The 23,629-nt window shown below is 42.4% G+C and overlaps 1 protein-coding gene and 1 long non-coding RNA gene across 2 annotated transcripts in view; one reads left to right on the top strand and one right to left on the bottom strand.

The window, feature by feature from the left end:
* LOC111751424 (uncharacterized) overlaps positions 1–23,629 on the bottom strand; it is an 84,724-nt gene that overhangs the window by 47,937 nt on the left and 13,158 nt on the right. The window lies entirely within an intron of this gene.
* On the top strand, positions 7,767–16,900 carry LOC100661070 (5-hydroxytryptamine receptor 3E-like). Its single transcript, XM_064279386.1, has 9 exons — positions 7,767–7,833; positions 10,962–11,128; positions 11,641–11,699; positions 14,566–14,670; positions 14,846–15,015; positions 15,331–15,491; positions 15,839–16,043; positions 16,221–16,421; positions 16,533–16,900. Exons 1-9 carry the CDS (start codon positions 7,767–7,769, stop codon positions 16,760–16,762), a joined length of 1,365 nt encoding a protein of 454 aa, XP_064135456.1. The 3' UTR covers positions 16,763–16,900.

Below are 23,629 nucleotides of genomic sequence, written 5' to 3'. Positions count from 1 at the left end.
TAATTTGAGATTAAATTGCAGAACTGATGACATATTAACCCTTAATATTCAGTGTATATTTCCTGAAAACGAGGACACTCTCCTGTATAACCAGAGAACAACAATCGAAATCAGAAAGTTACCATCTAATCTACAATGTTCCACTGCTATTCACAAGGTTTTCACCAGCTAAATTTTTTCAGAAGTATACCAAAAGGTCCTTCTTCCCAGTCTGCCTTAGTCTGGAACCTCAGATGAAATCAGTCCACCATGGGTGACTGGTGGCAGAGCTTCCAGTATCACAGCAACACGCAAGTCCCCAGAGTACGACAAACTGACAGACACGTGGGGGAAGAAGTACAGCCAGAATGCTTCTTAGAAGTAAGGATGGTGGGACTTTGTCTTGCAATCTTTGGGCATGTTATCAGGAGGGATCAGTCCCTGGAGAAGGACATCGGGCTTGGTAAGCTAGAGGATCAGCGAAAAAAAGGAAGGCCCTCAACGAGATGGATTGACACAGTGGCTGCAACAACGGGTTTAAACATAGCAACAACTGTGAGGATGGCACAGGACCAGGCAGTGTTTCATTCTGCTGTTCCTAGGGTCACTATGAGTCACAACCGATTCGACAGTACCTGACAACAACAATCTACAGACCTTACTCAAATTTTGCCCACTGTCCCAGTAATGTCTCTTAGAGGTTCAGGATCCAGTCCAGTCATCATGAAGCATTTGGTTGTTGCATATCTTCAGTTTTTTCTCGTCTTTCATGACCCTGGCATTTTTTAAGAGTACAGGCCAGTTATTTTGTAGGCTGTCCCTCAATTTGGATCTGTCAGTTGTTACTCATGATTTATGCACTTTTGGAAGGAATACCCCACAAATGATGCTGGATCTTCTTGGTACATCATGGTGACTTAGGAGTTAAAATTGGAGTCATTATTCCGTCCTTGAGTATAAAGAACGTGACCCAGCTGGAGCCGGACTCACTCACAAGGACACATCAGTTGGGCCCTGAGGTATAGAAACAATAGCTAAAGTAATCTTGGAAAACATCTTTTAGATAAACTTTTACATAAACTAATACTAAGATAAAGCACAAAAGACTCACCTATTTTCCACTCTTACCTCTTTCTGTTACTATTTAGTGAATAGCAAGATTTGTTGGACCCATGAAGACTGAAATTTGTACCAACAATTATTAAGAAAGACAATTTAAAACGTAGACTCATGGTGATTTAGCAGTCTGTGAAAAGGTGAAGCTTTCAATGATTTTACCCATTTGTAATGCCAATATGGAAACCCTGGTGGTGTAGTTGTTAAGTGCTACGGCTGCTAACCAAAGGGTCAGCAGTTCAAATCTGCCAGGCACTGCTTGGAAACTCTGTGGGGCAGTTCTACTCTATCCTATAGGGTCACTATGTCGGAATCAACTTGATGGCACTGGGTTTGGTTTTGGTTTGGTTTAATGGCAATATATACTGATGATTCTGTAACATTCCTCGGGCTTGTCCATTTCCCACTTTCGCCTCTTTGAACATATGCTGAATAAAATCTTTCTTTTTGCTTTACTGTTTTGTTTTTTTGCAGACTGCCACATCTTTTTCCCCACAGAGTGGCTGGTGCGTGCCAAACTCCAGCCTTTCAATCAGCAGCCAATTGCTTTAACCACTTTGCCACCAGGGCTTCTTCCAAAACTAAACCCATTGCCATCAAGTCAATTCTGGCTCATAGGGATCCTCTAGGGCAGAGCAGAACTGCCCCACAGGGTTTCCAAGGCTGTTGCTTTACTACAGCTCTGTGGTGATTTTACCCTAGGACAACAGGAACTGCCCAATGTCCATCTGTCCCTTTACTATTGATGTTAACTGTTATCACTTGGTTAAAATGATGCCTGTTAGGTTTCACCACTGTGAAGGTAATTAGTAAGTATGGCATATTTATTAATTAGTAAGTATTTCGTGGAGAGATACTTTGAGACTTTGTAATTATCCTGTTCCTCATTGAGCTTTGGTCTACTAGATTTAGCATCTTTTGATGCTTTGGGCATTGATTATTCTACAATCTTTGAATCAATTATTCTATGATCTTTGTTGTGTTGTTGGCTGCTGTCAGGTTAACTCTTACTCATGGTGATCTTATGCATAGCAGGACGAACATTGCCTTGTCCGGCATCATCCTCACAACTGTCAGCATGCTCAAGTCTATCACTGCGGCTACTCTGCCAATCCATCTCACCGAGGGTCTCCCTCACCCTCGCTGGCCCTCCACCTCACCAAACGCGATGCCTCGCCTGGCAATGGACGTACCCAAACCACGTGAGTTGGACAACGTTCTGCTGTGATTCACAAAGTTTCCATTGGCTAATTTTCAGGAGTAGATCGCCAGGACTTCCTTCCAAGTCTGTCTTAGTCTGGGAGTTTCCCTGAAACCTGTCCCCCATGGGGGACTCTGCCGGTCTCTGAAACATTGGTAGCACAGCTTCCGGCATCACTGTAATACATAAGCCACTACAGTATGACAAACAGACGAGTGGTGGTCTATGATCTTTACAAAATGGTGATTTTCTAATTCCACTCTTCCTTCTGCATTTATCATAGGCATTCCAAGGTAAGATAGAGCTTTCCCTTCTGTTTTATTCATTCATTTGCTCATATATATCAGTACAGATTCGTGGATTCCTATTTTACTCAAAGGGTTACAATCCATTATTATCAGTATTTATTTTGATGCTCAAATTGTTTGGACTTACTGCAGACCAACAAAGAAGACGGCACTAGTTGGTGATGCGGCCATGACAGGAAATTGGGGGAAAGTGACCATTTCATTTGCCAATGTTTTTCAGCCAAAGACTACCAGGAACACACCTGTAGTCATACAAGCTGGCTTTGTTACTCATTGCAGCGAGGGAGAACACACAGCATGCAAAACTATGTTATGTCTCAGTAACAGAGGGTTAGAAACAACCTATTATAGGAGCTGGGCTTTGGTTGAGTGATTTAGGGAAGGCCTAAGAAAGTGGGAGTTAGTGCTAGTCTGAATCCTGTAAGAAATAGGGTCTATTTGATGATTAGATAAAGAAGTAGCTGTCATTCATTTAGCAAGAGGGGAAGGTTTGGTATTTTGCAGATTGCATAGTGACCTTGTTTTTGTCTGTGCTTCCACAAAATTATGCAGCGACTTGTTTTGTCTCATTTTATCATGGCCTCAGGGTATTGATGTCCGAGGCAGGTATTTCGTAAAATTGTTTATGTTCAACAGGAGGACAAAATGACCTGGCTGTCGGTGACTGATCAGCTCTGGACTTCAGAGACATTCTGGACATCAGAGACTTTTATTACCCTCACTTTGTAGCTTTCAAACATTCAAAATCAATATAAAACTTGGCAGAATCAAACATGGACAACATGCATTAGGAAAGCAGATTTCAAAAAACATTCAGAAAAACGGTATTTGGTTTCCTAACTAAAGACCCCAATAACATAGGAGAAAATAGGGTAACGTGACCACTAATTATTCCAGTTGGGATTAAAAGGAAAATAATAAACCAGTGTGCCCACGGGGGAGTTGGAATTTGTAAAGGCCACTTGATCATTCATGAATTCAAAGTCAGAAGCTGACCTCAGTGAAGGCAATATTCCTCCATCTCACCATTTCTGGGAGTGGGGGAGCTGGGAGATAGGTTGTCCTAATTAACCCATCTGTCAATTTGTCATACTGTGGCTTGCATGTTGCTGTGATGCTGGAAGCTATGCCACCAACATTTCAAATACCAGCAGGGTCACCCATGGGGAACAGGTTTCAATGAAACTTCTAGACTAAGACAGACTAGGAAGAAAGTCCTCACCATCTACTTCTGAAAATTAGCCAGTAAAAACCTTGTGGATCACAATAGAACATTGTCTGACTCACTTGCTTTGGACATGTCATCAGAAGGGAACAATCCCTGGAGGAGGACATAGTGTTTGGTGAATTGGAGGCCCAACGAGGATGAGAGAGATCCTCAGTGAGATGGATGGGCACAACATCCTTAACAATGGACTCAAACATGCCGGCAATTGTTAGGGTGGTGCACAATCACTTTGAGGACTGGGCAAAGTTTTGTTCTGTTGTACATAAGGTCGCCATGAGTCAGACGCAGCTACTTATCTATCTACTAGTGCACAGAGCCCATTGCTATGTTAATGAGACCTAAATAGTGTTCCATTTGGCACAGCAGTTAAGAGCTTGGCTGCTAACCAAAAGATGGGCAGTTCAAATCTACCAGGTGCTCCTTCGAAACCTTATGTGGCAGTTCTATTCTGCCCTGTAGGGTCACTATGAGTCACAATTGACTAGACAGCAACAGGTTTAACAGACTTATTCAACCCTACAAGGGGGGAGGTCAGTGGAGTGAGGGAAGGAGATTCACCTGAGTACTCTAAGGGTCCTCAGGATGTGGCATTCCCCAAACTAAGAAGGCAAAGGTTCTTTGGTCTTTCTACCTAGAAGTTATACCGTTCAGTGTATTCTGTGACCAGCATTTGCTTCTCTCATGACAAGAAACCCATGCTTTATACAATCTTGTTTTTTTCCTATCTTAAAACTTATTTTCCAATTTTTCTTAGTAAAGTACTTTTAAGAATTCCAACTTGTCCCAGATGTCAAGAGGGGAAACGAATTTTTTCCCATCACACTAGGTTGTGGTTATGGCGGATAGGTGTGTGTATGGAGAAGGGGATAGAGAAGTTGGAGAGGTGAAACTGAGCTCGAGGAATATAACACTAATATCTATTTTAAAAGATGACTTGCATAAAGATATGAAATAAGGATGTATTAAAGATTTTACTCATGATATGAGAATAGCAGTCAAATGTTATGACTAGTTAAAAGGAAAAGTCAGAGAAAAGAAAAAAGTTCATAGGGAATAAAGAAATGCAGAGAAGAATTGCAAATGAAGACAAAACTGCATTTTCCAGGGGTGAGAGGAAGCTACTTAAATCTCTACCACACCAGACAGAATTTACATACCTATCAGTTTTTTTTTTATCAGTTACCCACAACTTTCAACGGATTGTGAAATAGCTCAAAGACAATAAGCAGGGCTAGAATCTGATAGCCCTGAAGGGTATACTACAGATAATGAATAGTTTTCCCTTGAAACACAAAATTTTTTTCTACAGCTAACATTTATTGATTGCTTACTTTGTGTCAAGCTCTGTCCTAAGTGCTTCAGAAGATTATCTTATTTAATTATGACAATAACCTAGAGTTGTTGTTAGGTGCCATGGAGTCTGCTCCAACTCATAGTGACCCTGTGTACAACAGAAGGAAACACTGCCCGGTCCTGTGCCATCCTCACAATTGTTGCTATATTTAAGCCCATTGTTGCAGCCACTGTGTCAATCCATCTCACTGAGGGTCGTCCTCTTTTTCCCTGGCCTTCTACTTTACCAAGCATGATGTCCTTCTCCAGGGACTGGTCCCTTCTGATAGAATGTCCAAAGTACCTGAGACTAAGTCCTGCCATTCTTGTTTCTAAGGAGCACTCTGACTCTAGTCAACATTCTTCACTAATACTATAATTCAAAGGCATCAATTCTTCTTCATCTTCCTTTTTTACTGTCCAACTTTCACATGCATATGAGGTAATTGAAAACACCATGGCTTGGGTCAGGTGCACTTCCATCCTCAAAGTGACACCGTTGCTTTTCAACACTTTAAAGAGATCTTTTGCAGCAAATTTGTCCAATACAATACATTGCTCGATTTCTTGACTGCTGCTTCCATGGCTGTTGATTGTGGATCCAAAAAATGAAATCCTTGACGACTTCGATCTTTTCTCCGTTTATCATGATATTGTTTATTGATCCAGTTGTGAGGATTTTTGTTTTCTCTACGTTGAGGTGCAATCCATACTGAAGGCTGCAGTCTTTGATCTTCATCAATAAGTGTTTCAAGTCCTCTTTGTTTTCAGCAAGTAAGGTTGGGTCATCAGCATAATGCAGGTTGTTAATGAGTCTTCCTCCAAGCCTGATGCCCCGTTCTTCATACAGTCCAGCTTCTTGGATTATTTGCTCAGTATACAGATTGAATAAGTATGGTGAAAAGATACAACCCTGAAACATATATTTCCTGATTTTAAACCACATAGTATCCCCTTGTTTTGTTCGAATGACTGCCACTTGGTCTATGTACAGGTTCCTCATGAGCACAATTAAGTGCTCTGGAATTCCCATTCATGGCAATGTTGTCCATAATTTGTTATGATTCACACAGTCGAATACCTTTACATAGTCAATACAACACAGGTAAACATCTTTTTAGTATTTCCTGCTTTCAGCGAGGATCTATCTGAGATCAACAATGATATCCCTGGTTCCACGTCCTCTTCTGAATCCAACTTGAACTTCTGGCAGTTCCCTGTCAATGTACTGCTACAACCATTTTTGAATTATCTTTAGCAAAATTTTACTTGCATGTGATATTAATGATATTGTTTGATAATTTCTACATTCTATTGGATCCTGAGCAAAACTCTTAAATGGAACTTCAAACAGATTTTTTATAAATAGAGCAGAATATAGTGATCACTGGTTCACTGGACCCAAAGCAAACCAGTCCTCCTTTTTGATATGGCTCCTTAACTAAGTCTAAGAAGAGGTTCTGAAGCTACAGTCTGTGGCCTCTAAACCTGTGGAGATTGTATGCAAAATCTGGTGCCCGTACAGGTTTTTCTCGCTGGATGAAGGGTCTTAACTTTCATTAGATCCTCAAAGTGGTATGGGGGGCTTTTGTGACCTTGTGGCAGTGAAGAAGGGGCCTCCTATCAGCACCTGCAGATCCTTATAAGTTTTTGAATTCTCGTCTCTGTGGCGACATTCCTTGTCTCTTGGTCACTGGGTGCTGTGTTGGCAAGTGCTGCTGAAGCCTGCCACTAGTAAATTCTGTGACTCTCGGCTCTGACAGAGTTTTCCCTCCTGGCTTCGTCTCACTTCACCAGTTGCGCCTGCTGCAGGCCCTTCAGAGTCTCATTCAAGGCCTCCATCTGTGCTCTACTGGCCCATGGAGAGCTGTGGGCTCTCAGTGCATGTTCTTCCACACTTCACTTAGGCACAGAGGCATTTCTGGGGCCCTTCCACAGCTCACGGGGCCCACATGAGGTACAGGAGCCCTAACTTGGGCCCTCTCTCTGCCTAACCACTCTGCACTGCGGTTTCTAGTCTGCAGCAGCTTCCACCTGTCAGTATGGGGCCACCAGCCCTGGCAGTCTCCTCCCAGGGTCCCAAATGAGCAGTGGGACACGAGCCCCCTCTGCTGTTTCCTAGTGCTACCGTAACAAAAGTACAAGTGGGTGTCTTTTAACAAACAGAAATCTACCCTCTCATAGTTTAAGAGCCTAAAATTACAAATTCAGGGCACTGGCTCTAGGGGAAGGATCTCTGTCTGTCCTCTGGGGGAGGGGGGTCCCTTTTTTTATCTTCTCTAGCCTAGCGCCCCTCTATTCCTTGGAGATCTCCATGTGGCATCTATCTTGCCCCTATTTCTGCTTGCTTCTCTCTGTGTCTAATCTGCTCTTTTTATAACTCAAAGATAAAGTCTTAAAAGCAAACTGAACCTCAGACATGGGCAAGAACAAAGCAAGAGTACACTGTGGCCACGCAGGACACTCTTTCCGGGAAGGTTACAAATGTCAGTGGTCAGCCAATGCACCAGTATTCAAAGTTAAACTCTAGGTGTGGTCTGTGCTTTAACCTGGGGGGTTTTGGGTCCTGATATATGCTCAGAGAAGAACTTAGACAAAGAAGATGGAAGGAAGCTGGTTCCACAGGAAGAAATTCCCCTTCTACCTCATTCTCAGTCTTCTGCTTCAAGGTAAGAAATGGGCAACAACAGGGGAAGAAGGAAAAAGCCTCTCTTCTTTCAGATCTCCAACTCCTAGAGATTATCTAACCCAAAACCAAACCACACCCACTGCCATTGAGTCATTCCAACTCATAGCAACACTATAGGGTTTCCAAGACTGTAAATCTTTACCGAAGCGGGCTGCCACATCTTTCTCCCTGAGAGGAGCTGGTGGGTTCGAACTCCTGACCCTTTGCTTAGCAGCTGAGTGCTTAACCACTGCACCACCAGGCCTCCTGGAGATTACCTAAAATGGACATAATTAGAATTTTCTAAAACTATGTTACTATAATTGTGTTTGTTCTCTTCCATTTAGTTATTACTCTATGTCCATCCATCTTTCTATCCATAGGTGTAACTCTCTATCTACGGTATGAAATTCACCCTTTTTTTTTTTTTTTTATTGAACTTTAGGTGAAGGTTCACAAAACAAACTAGTTTCTTATCAAACAGTTAGTGTACACATTGTTGTATGACATTGGTTAACAACCCCATGACATGTCAACACTCTCCCTTCTCAACCCCCGGTTCCCTATTACCAGCTTTCCTGTTCCCTCCTGCCTTCCAGTCCCTGCCCCAGGGCTGGTGCGCCCCTTTAGTCTTGTTTTGTTCCATGGGCCTATTCAATCTTTGGCTAAAGGGTGAACCTCAGGACTGGCCTCATTACTGAGCTGAAAGGGTATCCGGAGCCGTACTCTCAGGGTTTCTCCAGTCTCTTGTCAGGCCAGCAAGTCTGGTCTTTCTTTTTGAGTTAAAATTTTGTTCTACATTTTTTTTCCAGCTCTGTCCAGGACCCTCTATTGTGATCCCTGCCAGAGCAGTCAGTGGTGGTAGCCAGGCACCATCTAGTTGTTCTGGATTCAGTCTGGTGGAGGCCATGGTAGATGTGATCCATTAGTCCTTTGGACTAGTCTTTCCCTTGTGTCTTTAGTTTTCTTCATTCTTCCTTGCTCCCGAAGGGTCGAGACCAGTGGAGTATCCTAGATGGCCGCTCACAGGCTTTTAAGACCCCAGACGCTACTCACCAAAGTAGAGTGTAAAATCCACCCTATTGTTAAGGAAAGTGCCACCTACTTTATCCATAACTTCTCCTTCCACCTATGCATCAAAGTGATCTAGGTCCGGTAGATGCCAGAGGGGAGCGGAGTGAGAGTTGGAATGAAGGTAATCTGGTAGAGTGGAAAGAACACGGGATTTGGAGCCAGACAGACCAGGGTTTGAATCTAGGTCTCTCACTTTGCTAGTTGTGTAACCTTGGGTGAGTTGCCTGACTTCTCTCAGCTCCTGTTTCCTCACCTGGCAGGGCTGTGAGAATTCAGTGAGACAAAGCATGTAGCACAGTGCCTGGCATTTGATAAAAAAAAAAAAATTGTTGCCAATAAATGTCATCCCTCCCCCCTTAAACCTAAGGGCGCACAGGAGAGGACTGAACCAGAGGTGGCTTTAGAGCCCAGCTCAGGGAACGGGCACAAATGTACACCTGGTGTAAATCAAAGGAGCCCTGGTGGCGCAGTGGTTAATGTGCTCAACTGTTAACCAAAAGCTGAGTGGTTTAAAACCACCAGCAGCTCCACAGGAGAAAGATGTGGCAGTCTGTCCATAGCGATTTACAGCCTTGGAAACCCTATGGGGTCGCTATGAGTCAGAATCAACTTGATGGCTGTGAGTGGGAGTCTAAACCAAAATCCACTGCTGTTGAGTCGATTCCGACTCATATGACCCTATAGGACAGAGTAGAACTGCCCCATAGGGTTTCCAAGGAGCAGCTGGTACTACTTGAACTGCCGACCTTTTGGTTAGCAGCCAGGCTGTTAATCACCGTGCCACCAGGGCCCTAATCTTTACAGAAGCAGACTGCCACATCTTTCATCTGCACAGCAGCTGGTGCGTTTTCAGTTAGCAGCTGAGAGCTTTTAGCCACTGACCCACCAGGGCCCACACCAGTTCTGGGCAGTAGAAAACATTACAAATTCACCTCTGAGCCCTCACAGACTATGACTGATGAATGACTATTCTTTGCTCAGAGGATGATTCAAAGACTTGCCCAGAAAGCACTGTGACTTTGGGAATGGATAAGGCTCCATGTCCTTGGCAAAGGGGTCATCAGCCACCTCTCTCATTTCAGGTTATTGCTCCTCCAACAAATCTGTGCCAGTAGAAAACGGGAATCTTTATAAAGAAGGGGGAAGGCCACACCTCAGAAGGGTCACACCAGAAGGCTGATAACAGGGTTGATCAGCAAAGTAGGGAGAAGGGAGGTTGGGGTAATTAAGGTTGAAATAGGTATTTTCTCTGGGGCTCTGGACTATAATCCTATCTAAAGGCTATCACAGCCCCAGGGCTCCATTTGCATACAGATTTGGGCAGGCTTTGTGTAGCCCACACTGGCTTTGTGTGGAGACAGAAACATTGGAGAGGAGGCAGACACCCTAACTCAGCTGACCACACTAGCTTCAATCATTTGCCTTCCAGCCCAGCCCATCATCCTTGCCAGGAAGAGCCCAGAATCTGGACACCTCTCAGCGGCCCCCTCCCCATTCTCCATGTATCCCTGGAGTGTATAAGGAAGCAGCATTATATCCAAGCCCAGTTTCTGCCTCTTATTATCTATGTGACCTTGGGAAGTTAACTAACCTATTGCACCTCTTTTTACGTATTTATTACATGAGGCTAAAAATAGTGCCTATCTGATAGGGCTTTGACAGGATTAAATGAGGTGATTGATTTAAAGGGCTGAGAATATAGTTGGCACATAGTAAGTGCTCAATAAATGCTAGCTATCATAATTATCAGAGAGTTCCTGGGTGGCAAAAATGGTTAAGCACTCAAGTCCACCCAGAAGTGTGTTGGAAGAAAAGCCTGGTGATCACTTCTGAAAGATCACAGTCATTGAAAACCCTATGGAATGCAGTCCTATGCTGAAACACATGAGGTCTCCATGAGTCAGAATCAACTCAATCAACTCAATCGCAATTGGTTTTGTTTGTTTTTGTTTTATGACTATTATCATGGGCTACCCAGGCTTCTGCGCCGGGACCCCTCTCATATAAAGAACACGGGAGTTCTCTCCCTCATTTCACACACTCTGTCTGCTACAGGAAGAGGCGATACTTTCACCATCAGTTGCTCCCGGTTTGGCCAGCAGGGGATAGATTCCACTGTTCTGGATTCAGTATTTGGCAGAGAAGCCTTCCGTCCAGCCACCAACTTCAGCATCCCCACCCGAGTCAACATCTCCTTCACCCTGTCTGCCAACCTGGACGTGGTGAGCACCCACCCCTCTGGCCCCTGCTTGTTGTCCTTAACTTTTCCCAGCCCCTGACAAGGCAACCCCACAAAGCCTCAACCCCACTCCGGTTTCCTCCACCATTGCTGGGTAGCATTGGGGCTCTCAAAGAAGCTCTCTCTAGTTCAGCAGGGTGAAGGGTAACAACACGTGAAAGAGAATTTCTTTCCTTCTCACCCAGTGATTCTCTTCTTACCCGTGGCAGCATATCCCCAGAGGTTTTGACTGGATGGAGGGCATTGGTATTTTAAGCTTCCCAATTGATTCCAACACAGAGCCAATGTTCTGAAGCACTACGTTAATCCAGCACTCTCCTGCCCATAGCCTAACACATCTGCTCTGATCAAACTTTTATCCTTGACCTATAGTATTGCCTTTTTATTTGACCACAGCATCACTTTGATATACCTTGTGGGTTGGTAAACCAAAGTAGGTAGGGTGGACAGACCTCTTCCTGGCAACGTGCTGGCAACGGGAAATTCTTTTGACAGGAAGAACATCTTCAGCTCATGTCGTCCTTCCTGTGGCTAGAAATGGTATGGAGAACACTGCTTATTCTCCCCCTTCATCTAGAGTCAGGAAGGATTTTAAACAAAGACAGAATAAGCATGACCTTCTGTGTACCTGACAACATAGGTCTGAAATACATTGAAAAATCTACAGACATGGTGAGAGGTTTCAATATGCTACTTTCAAAAATCAGATAGAATAAGAGTAAATACACACTGATTTTTTAAAGCATAATTAAAAAGCTTGATCTAATAAATATATCAAATTTAGTACCCAGGGATATACACAATCTTTTCTGACCCACATGGGATATTCCCTAAAACTGACTATATTTGTGGCTATAACATAGATCTCAACCAGTAGGGTCACTAGGGAGGGTGGGGACCACACTGGGTGTCACTCTCAGAGGGGGTGACACCAAAATGACTGTCTAGGAAGTTTTTGTGGAGTGTCTCAGCAGAAATTTATTATTTTTTATAAAAATATTCCAGTAATTAGTTATAACTGCCCCAGTTACATGCGGTTAGGCTTACATACAACACCCGTAAAGCCTATTATTTTAAAAACTTGTGGTACATACAGTGATTTGTAATAACAAATGGGCACTACTTTGCAATGAGCATCAAAACATTATTACTATTACTATATTAGTGTATTATTATGTTAAAGATGTTTTAGTGTATCTGGAAGTGTTTCTTTAATGTTTTTTATGCATAGAAAGGTACACTGTACACGATACACTAAGACAAACATTTGACCAACAGACGTTAGATACAAACCATGCCTAACTGTGCCGACTTATATATAAATTCAATTTAAAGACAGACTTAGGGAATGGAACTTGTTCATAATCTGGGAACTGCCTGTATAAAAGGTTAAAAAAGCAAGTGAGCAGAGACGGGGGAAGAGAGATGTCAAGGCACATGAAGATTGCCCAGGAGCAGAAGCTCCAAGAGGGAAGCACTTTCCTCCAGATCTAACAGAAAAAGAAAGCCTTCGCCTAGAGCTAGCAACCTGAATTCAGGCTTCCAGCCTACTAAACTGTGAGAAAATAAATTCCTGTTTTTTAAAGCCACCGAATTGCCGTATTTCTGTTATAGCAGCACTGGATAGCTAAGACAGGCGGGAAGCAGGGGAAGGTTGGTAATAATCACCTAACCTTGCTCTCAAAGTACGGCTCCCAGACCGCAGCGCTGACTGACTGTACCACCTGGGAGCTTATCAGATAAACACTGGGTCCCGGGTGCCATCTAGGGTGACCAGCTGTCCCAGTATGCCTGGGACTGACAGATTTCTCAGGGTACAAACCTGTTGCCACAATTCCGACTCATAGCGACCCTACAGGACAGAATAGAACTGCCCCATAGGGTTTCCAAGGATGGGCTGGTGGATTCGAACTGCTGAGCAAACGCTTAACCACTGCACCACCAGGGCTCCTCTCAAAACATAGGACTTAAAATTCTAAAACCAAATAAATCTCAGGCAAGCCAAAAAGAGTTGGCCACCCTACCTACTGAAGCCAGACCTACATTTCAACAAGATCTCCAGATGCAACTTTGTATGCACAGTGAAGTTTGGGAAGTACAAACTTTATCTACTGTGCACAGAGTCCCCCTGTTCTGGCTGTGGCTCCACAGATTGCAGCCATTAAACTCGGAAGTGTCCTGAAACTAGACAAGCCCACCCAGAGTCGGACAATTCTCAAACACAGTTTCCAGAGAAGGAATCTATCCTTGGAAGGAGAGCTGGTCACCAAAGAAACAAGAGAGGATGGTACCCAGCACCCACTAAGGAAAGGAAGACCACTTAATCTCTTGACTTCAAGAAATCTGAGGGCTTGTTCAAGGTCTCCTTGCAACAGAGGCCGGTAAGAGGGGCCTGGAAGACAGTCAAGACTTCACTAGATACTAATACACGATAGGGGCCCTGTGGGCACAGTGGTTAAGAGCTCTGCTGCTAACCAAAAGGTCAGAAGTTCAAATCTACCAGCTGCCCCTTGGAAACCCTATGGGGCAGTTCTACTCTGTCCTATAGGGTTGCTATGAGTTGCAATCAACTCTAGAGTAACAGGTTTGTTCTTGGTTTTTTGGTTTTTTTTTGTATTACCCTTATTGTAGTCCCTGGGTGGTACACATGGTTAACACGCTTGGCTGCCAACCAGAGAGGCTGGAGATTCAAGTCCCTCCAGAGGTGACCCTGAAGAAAAGCCTGGAGATCTACTTTTGAAAAAGCAGCCACTAAAAACCCTATGGAGCACAGTTCTACTCTGACACACATGGTGTCGCCATGAGTCAGAATCAGCTTCATAGCCACTATCCTTTACTACCTTTATTTCATGGAAAGGAAATTATATCTCTACCCAAAATCCAGTGCCGTCAAGTCAGTTCCGACTCATAGCAACCCTATAGGACAGAGTAGAACTGCCCTACAGAGTTTCCAAGGAGCACCTGGCAGATTTGAACTGCCAACCCTTTGGTTAGCAGCCATAGCACTTAACCACTACACCACCAGGGTTTCCATTATATCTCACAGAGACTGAGTTACTGATCTTTCAACTCTGAATCTCATTCCGACTGTAAAAAGGAGAGGATTTCCCTGCTCCTCAATAATTTCCCACCGAAGTGGGAAAGCAAAGGAATCCAAGTTTATGAAGAAACAGACACAGGGAACTTCAATTATCTCTGTGATTGCTGTTTCTTGGGAAAAAGCAGAACCAAATTTATCAAAATATTAAAACTTCACAAAGTTTGGTGGTAGATACACAGATGTTTATTGTATTATTTTATATACTTTTCTATATGTTTGAAATATTTTCTAACTTTTCTTTTTTAAGAAGAAATCGAAGGGTAGGAGAATATAACCCTGATTGATACCAAGCTCTCCTCTCTCCTCCACCTGGGCTCTAGGTCTAGCCCATTTATCAGCTGGAACCCAGAGGGGTGTGAGGGTATCATGAAGATCAGTGTGGCAACAAAAAATCTGTGGCTCCCAGATATTTTCATCGTTGAGTTGTGGGTATCAATGGCTGAGGAAAGCCAGAGGGAATCCCCATTGCCTGCTACCACTAGAGTTCACAATCTACCATCGTGGCCACTATAAATGGTCTCAGATGGCTGACAAATGACCACAGAAGAAAAGCAGTAAGGAAGGCCATAGCCCCTGCCTCCCACCCCATCTCTTTTACAGCATGAGTGTGGATAAGACTCCAAAAGGCCTCACAGCATACGTAAGTAACGAAGGTCACATCAAGTGTAAGAAACCAATGCAGGTGGCCAGTATCTGTAATCTGGACATCTTCTACCTTCCCTTTGACAAGGAGAACTGCACACTTACCTTCAGCTCGTTCCTGTACACAGGTGAGTTGCAGCGAGGTCTCGGGGATGGAATAAATGAGAGCAGCCAATGAAGCAACAGAAAGTGAAATACAAAGAAACTATGAGCAGATAGTGACCACGGGGACATAGAAAAGCAAAGGATAAGGCTCTATGGATGGTTAAAAGGCAGAATCCAAGTCTGTCTTGTTCATTACTATCCCCAGCTCCTAGCAAAGTCCCTGGCACATGGTAGACATTCAATAAATATTTGTTGAAGGAAAGGATAGAAAAGGAGAGGGCAGTTGAGCCACCAGGAAACTCTCCTTGGAAAATGATTTGGATGGTTTTCTCTTTCAGTGGATAACATGTTGCTGGGCATGGAGAAGGAAGTGTGGGAAATAGCAGACACATCCCGGGATATCGTCCAGACCCACGGGGAGTGGGAGCTCCTCAGCATCAACAAGTCCACCCTGAAGATGTCTGTGGGCACCAACATATATGATCAGATCATGTTTTATGTAAGCTCAGACGCCCTTGTTTTTCCGTCCTTGTTTGCTTCTACCCTTGCTTAGAATCACCACCAAAGTCTTAGGGTTTCTCACTCTTCTACCTGAGGCCAGAAACTTCTCTGAGATGAGACCCTCTCTCTTGACTGCTCAGCCTCACTCTCCTTCCTAAAGCTCACAGCTATGGCCTAATTCTCCCTCTGCAGGTTCTACATCAAATTATGAAGCTGCATCTCACACAGCTTCTGACCCCACAGTGGAATCAGACCAATGAGAAGGCAAAGACAGAAATGGTCACTACTGTTCCTGGCAGCCTCAGAATCCCATATCCTTTTCATTCTTCCCCCCACCCCCTCCAGGTGGCCATCAGGCGCAGGCCCAGCCTTTACATGATAAACCTTCTGGTGCCGAGTGGCCTTCTGGTTGCCATTGATGCCCTCAGCTTCTACCTGCCCACAGAGAGTGGGAATCGTGCCCCATTCAAGATAACACTTCTGCTGGGCTACAACGTCTTCCTGCTTATGATGAATGACTTACTCCCCACCAGTGGCACCCCCCTCACCAGTATGGCCCCTCCAACCTTTGGGAAGACCAAAGTGTGGGAAGGGCAGACTGAACTAGCTCAGGGAAGGGGACATACTGGGAAAAGGAGGCTCCCTGCCTGCCGGCGTAGGATTGGAAGAGAGGAAAGAAGTCCTCAGCAGTATCTGTGGCCCTCACACATCCCTGCCTTCCCTCCAGGTGTCTACTTTGCCCTGTGTTTATCCCTGATGGTGGTCAGCCTCCTAGAGACCATCTTCATCACCTACCTGCTACACCTGGCCACCACCCAGCCCCCACCTATGCCTCAGTGGCTCCGCTCCCTTCTGTTGCACTGCACCAGTCCCAGGAAGTGCTGCCCTGCTGCACCCCAGGAGGGTCTCACCCCCACCCACCTGCCTGGTAAGGGAAGTCAGCACCCACACTCCCTCTTCAATTACCTCCACTCCTCTGCTCCTGCCTCCTTCCCTGTCACCCTTCCTCTCAGGTGACCTTCCCAGCCCTTCTCCACAGGCCTGAAGGAACCAGAGGTGTTGGCAGGGAAGATACCTGGCCCTAGAGAGGCAGAGTTAAATGGGTGCCTTCAATCAGCAAGGGCCCAGCAGGGAGCTGAGGCCCAGAAGAAGCACCTGGTTGACCTGGGGGTGCAGTTCAGCCACGTGATGGACTCCCTGCTCTTCTGCCTCTACCTGCTCTTCATGGCCTCCTCCATCATTACTGTCATCGTCCTCTGGAACACTTAGGCTTGGTGTCTATCTGCTACTAGAGCTTCTTGTGGAGTCACCCCTTCTCCAGTACCAAGTGTCATAGCCCCCCAAAACCAAAACCAAACCCATTGCCCTTGAGTCGATTCCGACTCATAGTGACCCTATACTATAGGACAGAGTAGAACTGCCCCAGAGTTTCCAAGGAGTGCCTGGTGGATTCGAACTGCTGACCTTTTCGTTAGCAGCTGTAGCACTTAACCACTATGCCACCAGCGTTTCCAAAAATGATCAAAATCCCTGTTGCATTCCATGTATCCCAATTCAGCCCCACTAATTAGTCTCAAAGAGCTCTGGTGGTGCAACAGTTAAGCTCTTGGCTGCTAACCAAAAGGTCAGCAGTTGGAACCCAGCAGCTGCTGTGTAGGACAAAAGACCTGGCAATCCTCTCTCTAAAGACTACAGCCTAGGAAACCCTATGGGGCAGTTCTACTTTATATAGTGTCCCCCAAAGCAAACCAAACCCACCGCTGTCAAGTGGATTCCAACTCATAGCGACCTTGTAGCATTTTCAAGGCTGTAAATCTCACAGGAGCCAACTGCCCCATCTTTCTCCCATGGAGCGGCTGGTGGTTTTGAACTGCCGACCTTTCAGTTAGCAGTCAACCACTTTAACCACTGCGCCACCAGGGCTCCTTTTTGTGGGTCACTATGAGTCAAAATTGATTTGATGGCACACAGCAGCAATTAGTCTCAACACAATTCCAATTTCCCCTTGTTCCTGCATTCTGTTGGCTTCCTTTAGCCCTCCCATGTGGTTCTAGGTCCTCCTTATGCCTTCTGCAGAGCAAGTCACACCTCCTCTGCCCACTAACTGGCCTCAATAAATCATTTTACATCAATCTCTGGCCCTTTGTCATGCCATGTAGTAGAAACTTAACTAGCCAGTACCTGATAGTTTCAAAATATCACCTCTGCCTGCGGTAAAGCTCTGATGTCACAAGGGAGGCTCCTTTCACCCTCCAGTCCAATGTAATGAGTGTCCTGTTTGTGAAGTTTTAATTCTCCTAAGTGTTTTCAAAGGCATATTTTGAAAACAGATCCTGTTGATTAATTTTTTCCATTATCTTATACTGATTTCATCTTAGTAGTCTCCTAATTTATCTTGTTCCATTTTAATTCTTTTTCTTATTTTCTAAACTGAATTTTCAAGCAAAGTATTCTCCATCTGTCTATAAATTTTATTCTGAGAACAATTTTAGCTGTATCCCATAGGTTTTAGAATGAAGTATTCTTCTCTTCATTAATTCCCAGATACTTCATACTTCCACTTTTTATTTCCTCTTTGATCTAAAGACTATTTAGGAGAGTGTTTGTCAATATTCATGAATAAGGGGTTTTTATTATTGTTATCTTTTCATTGCTAATTTCCGGTTTCTTGGTTTATGATCAGAGAGCATGGCCTTCAAAATAAAAACTTTTTGGGATTTACAAAGCTTGCTTTCTGGCTGAATAAATTATTGAATTGTAACTGTATCAGATCATTAAAAAGTACATATTCTCTCTTTGTATGTATATCTAACAAATGAACTTCTTGACTGCATTATTTAAATCCTCTGTATCATAGTTTATTTTTTTGTCCAGTTAATCTGCTAAAGCTCAAAAATATTTTACTCACATTCTCTGGGTAGTCCTAGTTTTTGTTTTATGTATTTGACCTTTATGTTATGTGATGCATAGAAGTTGATGGCATTTGGAAATAGTGATGATGGTTACACAACATGGTGAACATAACTAATCTCACTGAATTATACATGTAAAAGTGGTTAAAGTGGCAATGTTTTGTTATATATATATATATATAACTACAACAAAAAAATTTATGGTTATTATATATCTTTCTTGAATTGTACCTGATTTTATCGATATATAATGTTCCTGTTTGTTCTGTTTGTTTGATGTATTTTAATTTGATTTCCCTTTGTATGATAATATTCTCCTTCTCATGGTTTTGTTTTTCTGTTGTTGTTGCTTTATACATTTGCCTGGTAGATTTTTGCACATCTCTTTTTATTCTTAATTTTTGAAAAGGTACTGTACATACAAGGTACAAATTTCAAAAGGTACAATACGGTAACCCAGTAACTTAACCCAGTGCCGTTGAGTCGATTCCGACTCATAGCGACCCTATAGGACAGGGTAGAACTGCCCTATAGAGTTTCCAAGGAGCGCCTGGCAGATTCGAACTGCCGACACTTTGGTTAGCAGCCGTGGCACTTAACCACTACACCACCAGGGTTTCCTAAAATACAGTAAAGAAATAAAAAAAATAAGACTCCCTTCTACCTTTGTTTCCCAGCTACCTAGTTCCCCTCCCCGGAAGCAACCTCTATGAATATTTTCTTGTGTATCTTTCAAACTACTTCATTATTTTCCATGTCACTTTGCTTTTAGATGCATTTTTTGTAAATAACACAAAGCTGGGTTTTGTTTCATTTATCTTCCTTTTGGTAGATGAATACACTTGCTTTTATTCCTTCTATAAATTTTATGCTTACAGTTTATAGTCCTTGGTACCATTTTCTCTATTTTCCATTTCCTTACTCTTGATGGCTTGGTCTAATTTCTGTTCATTTATTTTTTTCCTCTCCTATAAATTTGAAGTCCTACAATGATTTTTAATCCCCCTCATGATTATCTTCCTGACAGTTATAATTAGACCAATATTTCCCCATTAAGATATCAAAACTAAATTATCATTCTCCTCCCCCACCAAGATGCTTGCTTTGCCCATTCCTCCCCCAACCCCAGCAAAGTAAAAACTTTAAAAAACACACACGAAAAAAAATTTTTACTTTCCTACTCTGCCCCTGCCTTCACCCCAACTCTTAGGTTTTGCAAATACTGTTTAAAATATTTAGTACCCAGCTAATCTTTTCTTCTTACAGTATATCTCTTCTTTTTCAAGGATCTCTGCTTTTTACTAAGTTCCCGTTTACACTATGTTGCAAGATTCATAGCTCATTTCAGTTTGCCCTCTTCTTTGTCTTCTCCAGTCTAGAAATTGTGTTCTGTTTTCATGGCCTCTTGGTTCATTGCTCTTGTGACTTTTCCTCAAGCTAGCGTACTGAGTATTTTCTCTAACTCCTTGCAGGTCTGAAAGTGTCCTTCTTTTGTTCTGGCAGATAATGCTTTCTTGCCTAGGTATAAAAGTCTAGAATAACAATCTTCTCCCCCCCCCCCACACACATACACAATTGTTTATACATGTTATCTCACTCAGTTTCCAATGCTTTAGATGGGAAATCCAAGGCTACTCTGATTTCCTCTCTTTTGAAAGGACCATCTGGACACTATAAGAATTTCCATTTATCCTCAAAATTTGGGCATTTCACCAGGATACGTCTAGATGTGTGTGTGTGTTTCCATTGATCCTACCACCTCTTGTCTTGGTGACCCCTTTCAATATGAAGATTCAAAGCTTTCTTCTGCTTAGGGAACTTTTTCTAACAATTTTTTTTTCTAATAATTTTTAAGTAACACTCTCTTCCATCTGTTCTTTTTCTTTTCTAGGATTTTGGCTTTTCCCAGGTTAGGTCTCATGGATCTGTTCTCCAAACTATTAGTCCTTCATGTTTCCATTTCTTTGTCATTTGGCTTTGGGTTATAACCAATCTTTCAGACAACCAGTTCAGTTCTCAGTAGTGACCATTTCTACTCTTAGTTCATTGATTGACTGTTTTAATTAAAAATAAGATTTTTTTTTTTAAAGACCAGACTTACTGGTCTGACAGAGACTGGAGAAACCCCGAGAGTATGGCCCCTGAACACCCTTTTAACACAGGACCGAAGTTACTCCTGAAGTTCACCCTCTGTGAGCTCTGGCTCACAGGCTGCGAAGATCAACAAATCCTAAGATCGGCAGGCAAGACAGCAGCCAAGCTGTTAGCTAAGTCCCAAGAACCAAAAGTCAGACAAACAGAAGCCAGCTGCAGGATTCAGGGCGAGCAATAGCCCATAGGCCTTGCTAGAAAGTCCATTTATACTCAATGCAAGCCACACCCCCAAGAAAACTCACTTTCCACTGATTGGCTGCTCACAGCAGATCCCATCATGGAGGTGATCACATCTTTATATGACTGTCAAACCACATCGTAACTGCCAAACCACTGAGAATCATGGCCCAGACAAATTGACACACAACCTTAATGATCACAAGAGGAATACAAAAATATACAGAAAATCCTTTCACTCTCAAAATGCCTATTATCTTGCAGCAGAATCATATTTTAATATGCACCATTAAATGTTGCCTCTTTCAACATACTCATTTTTTCATAATATATTGAAAATATATAGAGGGAGAGAAGGATTTAAGATGCATAACCTCAATCTAATCATGATAAATCATCAAACAAACCTCAATTGATTTTAGTAATTTGAGAAACTTCCCACAGGCTCAGATAGCTTCACTAGTGAATTTTACCAACTATTTCAAGAAGAATTAACACCAATTCTACACAATCTCTTCTAGAAATTAGAAGAGAAAGGAATATTTCCCAACTCAACCTACAAGGCCATTATTATTACCCAGATACTAAAACCAAAGACATTACAAAAAAAAGAAAACTACAGGACTGATATTACTTATGAATATGGAGGCAAAAATCCAAAACTAGATATTAGCAAACTGTTTCCAGCAACATATTAAAAAGATTATATACCGTGACCAAGTGAGATTTATCCCAGGAAAGCACGCTTGGTTTAACATCAGAAAATCAGTTAGTATAATATTAATAGAAAAAGGGACCAAAACAAAGAAAAACCCCACATGATCATTTCAACAGATGCAGAAAAGCATTTGAAAAAATCTAACATCCTGCCTTAGTTATCTAGTGATCTCATGCTGCTTTAACAGAAATACCACAAGTGGATGGCTTTAACAAACAGAAGTTTTATCTCTCACAGTCTAGGAGGCTAGAAGCCCAAATTCAGGGCGCCAGCTCCAGGGGAAGGCTTTCTCTCTCTGTCTACTCTGGAGAAAGGTCCTTGTCATCAGTCTTCTAGGAGCTTCTCAGCACAGGGACCCCAGGTCCAAAGGACACACTCTGTTCCTAGCACTACTTTCTTGGTGATATGAGGTCCCCTCTCTCTCTGCTCACTTCTCTCTTTTATATCTCAAAAGAGATTGACTTAAGACAAAGCCTAGTCTTGTAGATTGCCTCCTGCCTCATTATCATAACTGCCTCTAATCCTGCCTCATTAACATCATAGAGGTAGGATTTACAACGCATAGGAAAATCACATCAGATGACAAAATGGTGGACAATCACATAATGCTCGGAATCATGGCCTAGCCAATTTGACACACATTTTAGGGGGATACAATTCAATCCATAACACACCCTTTCATGAGAAAAACACTCAACGAAGAACAGAAGGGAACTTTCTCAACATGATGAAAAGTATCTACGAGAAAGTCACAGCTAACATTACTCTTAATGGTGAAAGAATGAACGCTTTCCCTCTAAAACCAGATACAAGACAAGGATGTCCACTCTTACCGCCTCTGTTTAAGATTGTACTGGAGGTTCTAGCCAGGGCAATTAGGCAAGAAAAAGAAATAAAAGACATTCAGATTGAAAAGGAAGAAGTAAAACTATCTCTGTTAACAGATGGTATGGTCTTGTAAATAGAAAATCCTCAGGAATCTGCTATAAATCTGTTAGAACTAAAAATAAGTTCAGCAAGATTACAGAATACAAGAGCAATATACAAAAAGCAATTAATTACGTTTCCATACATTAGCAATAAACAACCTGAAAACGAAATTAAAAATCATAAAAAATAAGACACTTAGAAATAAATTTAACAGAAGTGCAAGACTTGTACGCTGAAAACTATAAAACGTTGTTGAAAAGAAATTAAAAAAGATCTAAACAGATGGAAAGGCAGCCTATTATTATGGATTGGAAGACTTAATATTGAGAAAATGGCAATGCTACCAGAAGCAACCTACAGATTCAACACAATCTCTATCAAAATCCCAGCTGCCTTTTTGCAGAATTTCACAAGCTGATCCTAAAATGCATATGGAAATGCAAGAGACTTACAGTAGTTAAAATAATCTCGGAAGAGAAGAATACAGTTGGTAGATTCACACTTCCCAATGTCAAAATTTACTACAAACCTATGTAATCAAGACAGTGTGATATTGGCATAAAGACAGACACATAGATCGATAAAATAAAATTGAAAGTCCATAAATAAACCCTAACACTGGTGGTCAATTGAGTTTAGACAAAGGAGCCAAGACAATCCCACAGGGGAAAAAATAGTGTTTTCAACAAATCGTGTTGGGACAGCTGCATATTCACACTGAAAAGAATGACTTTAGACCCCTACTTCACACCGTACACAAAAACTAACTCAAAAAAAAAGTGGCTTATAAATATAAATGCATGAGCTAAAACTCCTAGAAGAAAACACAGGAGTAAGTCTTCGTGATCTTAAGTTAGGCAATGATTTCTTAGATACGACACCGAAAGTACAAGCAATAAAAGGAAAAAGAGATAATTGGACCTCTTCAGAATTAAGAATAGCAACAAAAAAGTGAAAACGTTACACATGGACTAGGAAAAAATATTTCAAAATCATATATCTGATAAGAGACTTATATGCAGAATAAATACTCTACAACTCAACAATAAAAAAGACATACAACCCAATTTAAAAAGGAGCAAAGAACCTGAACAGACATTTCTCCAAAGAAGATATACAAATGGCCAATAAGCACATGAAAAGATGCTCCACATCATTAGGCATTAGGGAAATGCAGAGCAAAGCCACCATGAGATACCATTTTACATAGCATGGCTATGATCAAAAAGACGAACAGTAACAAGT

Source organism: Loxodonta africana, chromosome 1, assembly GCF_030014295.1.
Source record: "Loxodonta africana isolate mLoxAfr1 chromosome 1, mLoxAfr1.hap2, whole genome shotgun sequence".
Lineage (NCBI taxonomy): Eukaryota > Metazoa > Chordata > Mammalia > Proboscidea > Elephantidae > Loxodonta > Loxodonta africana.
Note: the sequence above shows the minus strand (reverse complement) of the source record. Positions and strands in the feature narration are given on the sequence as shown.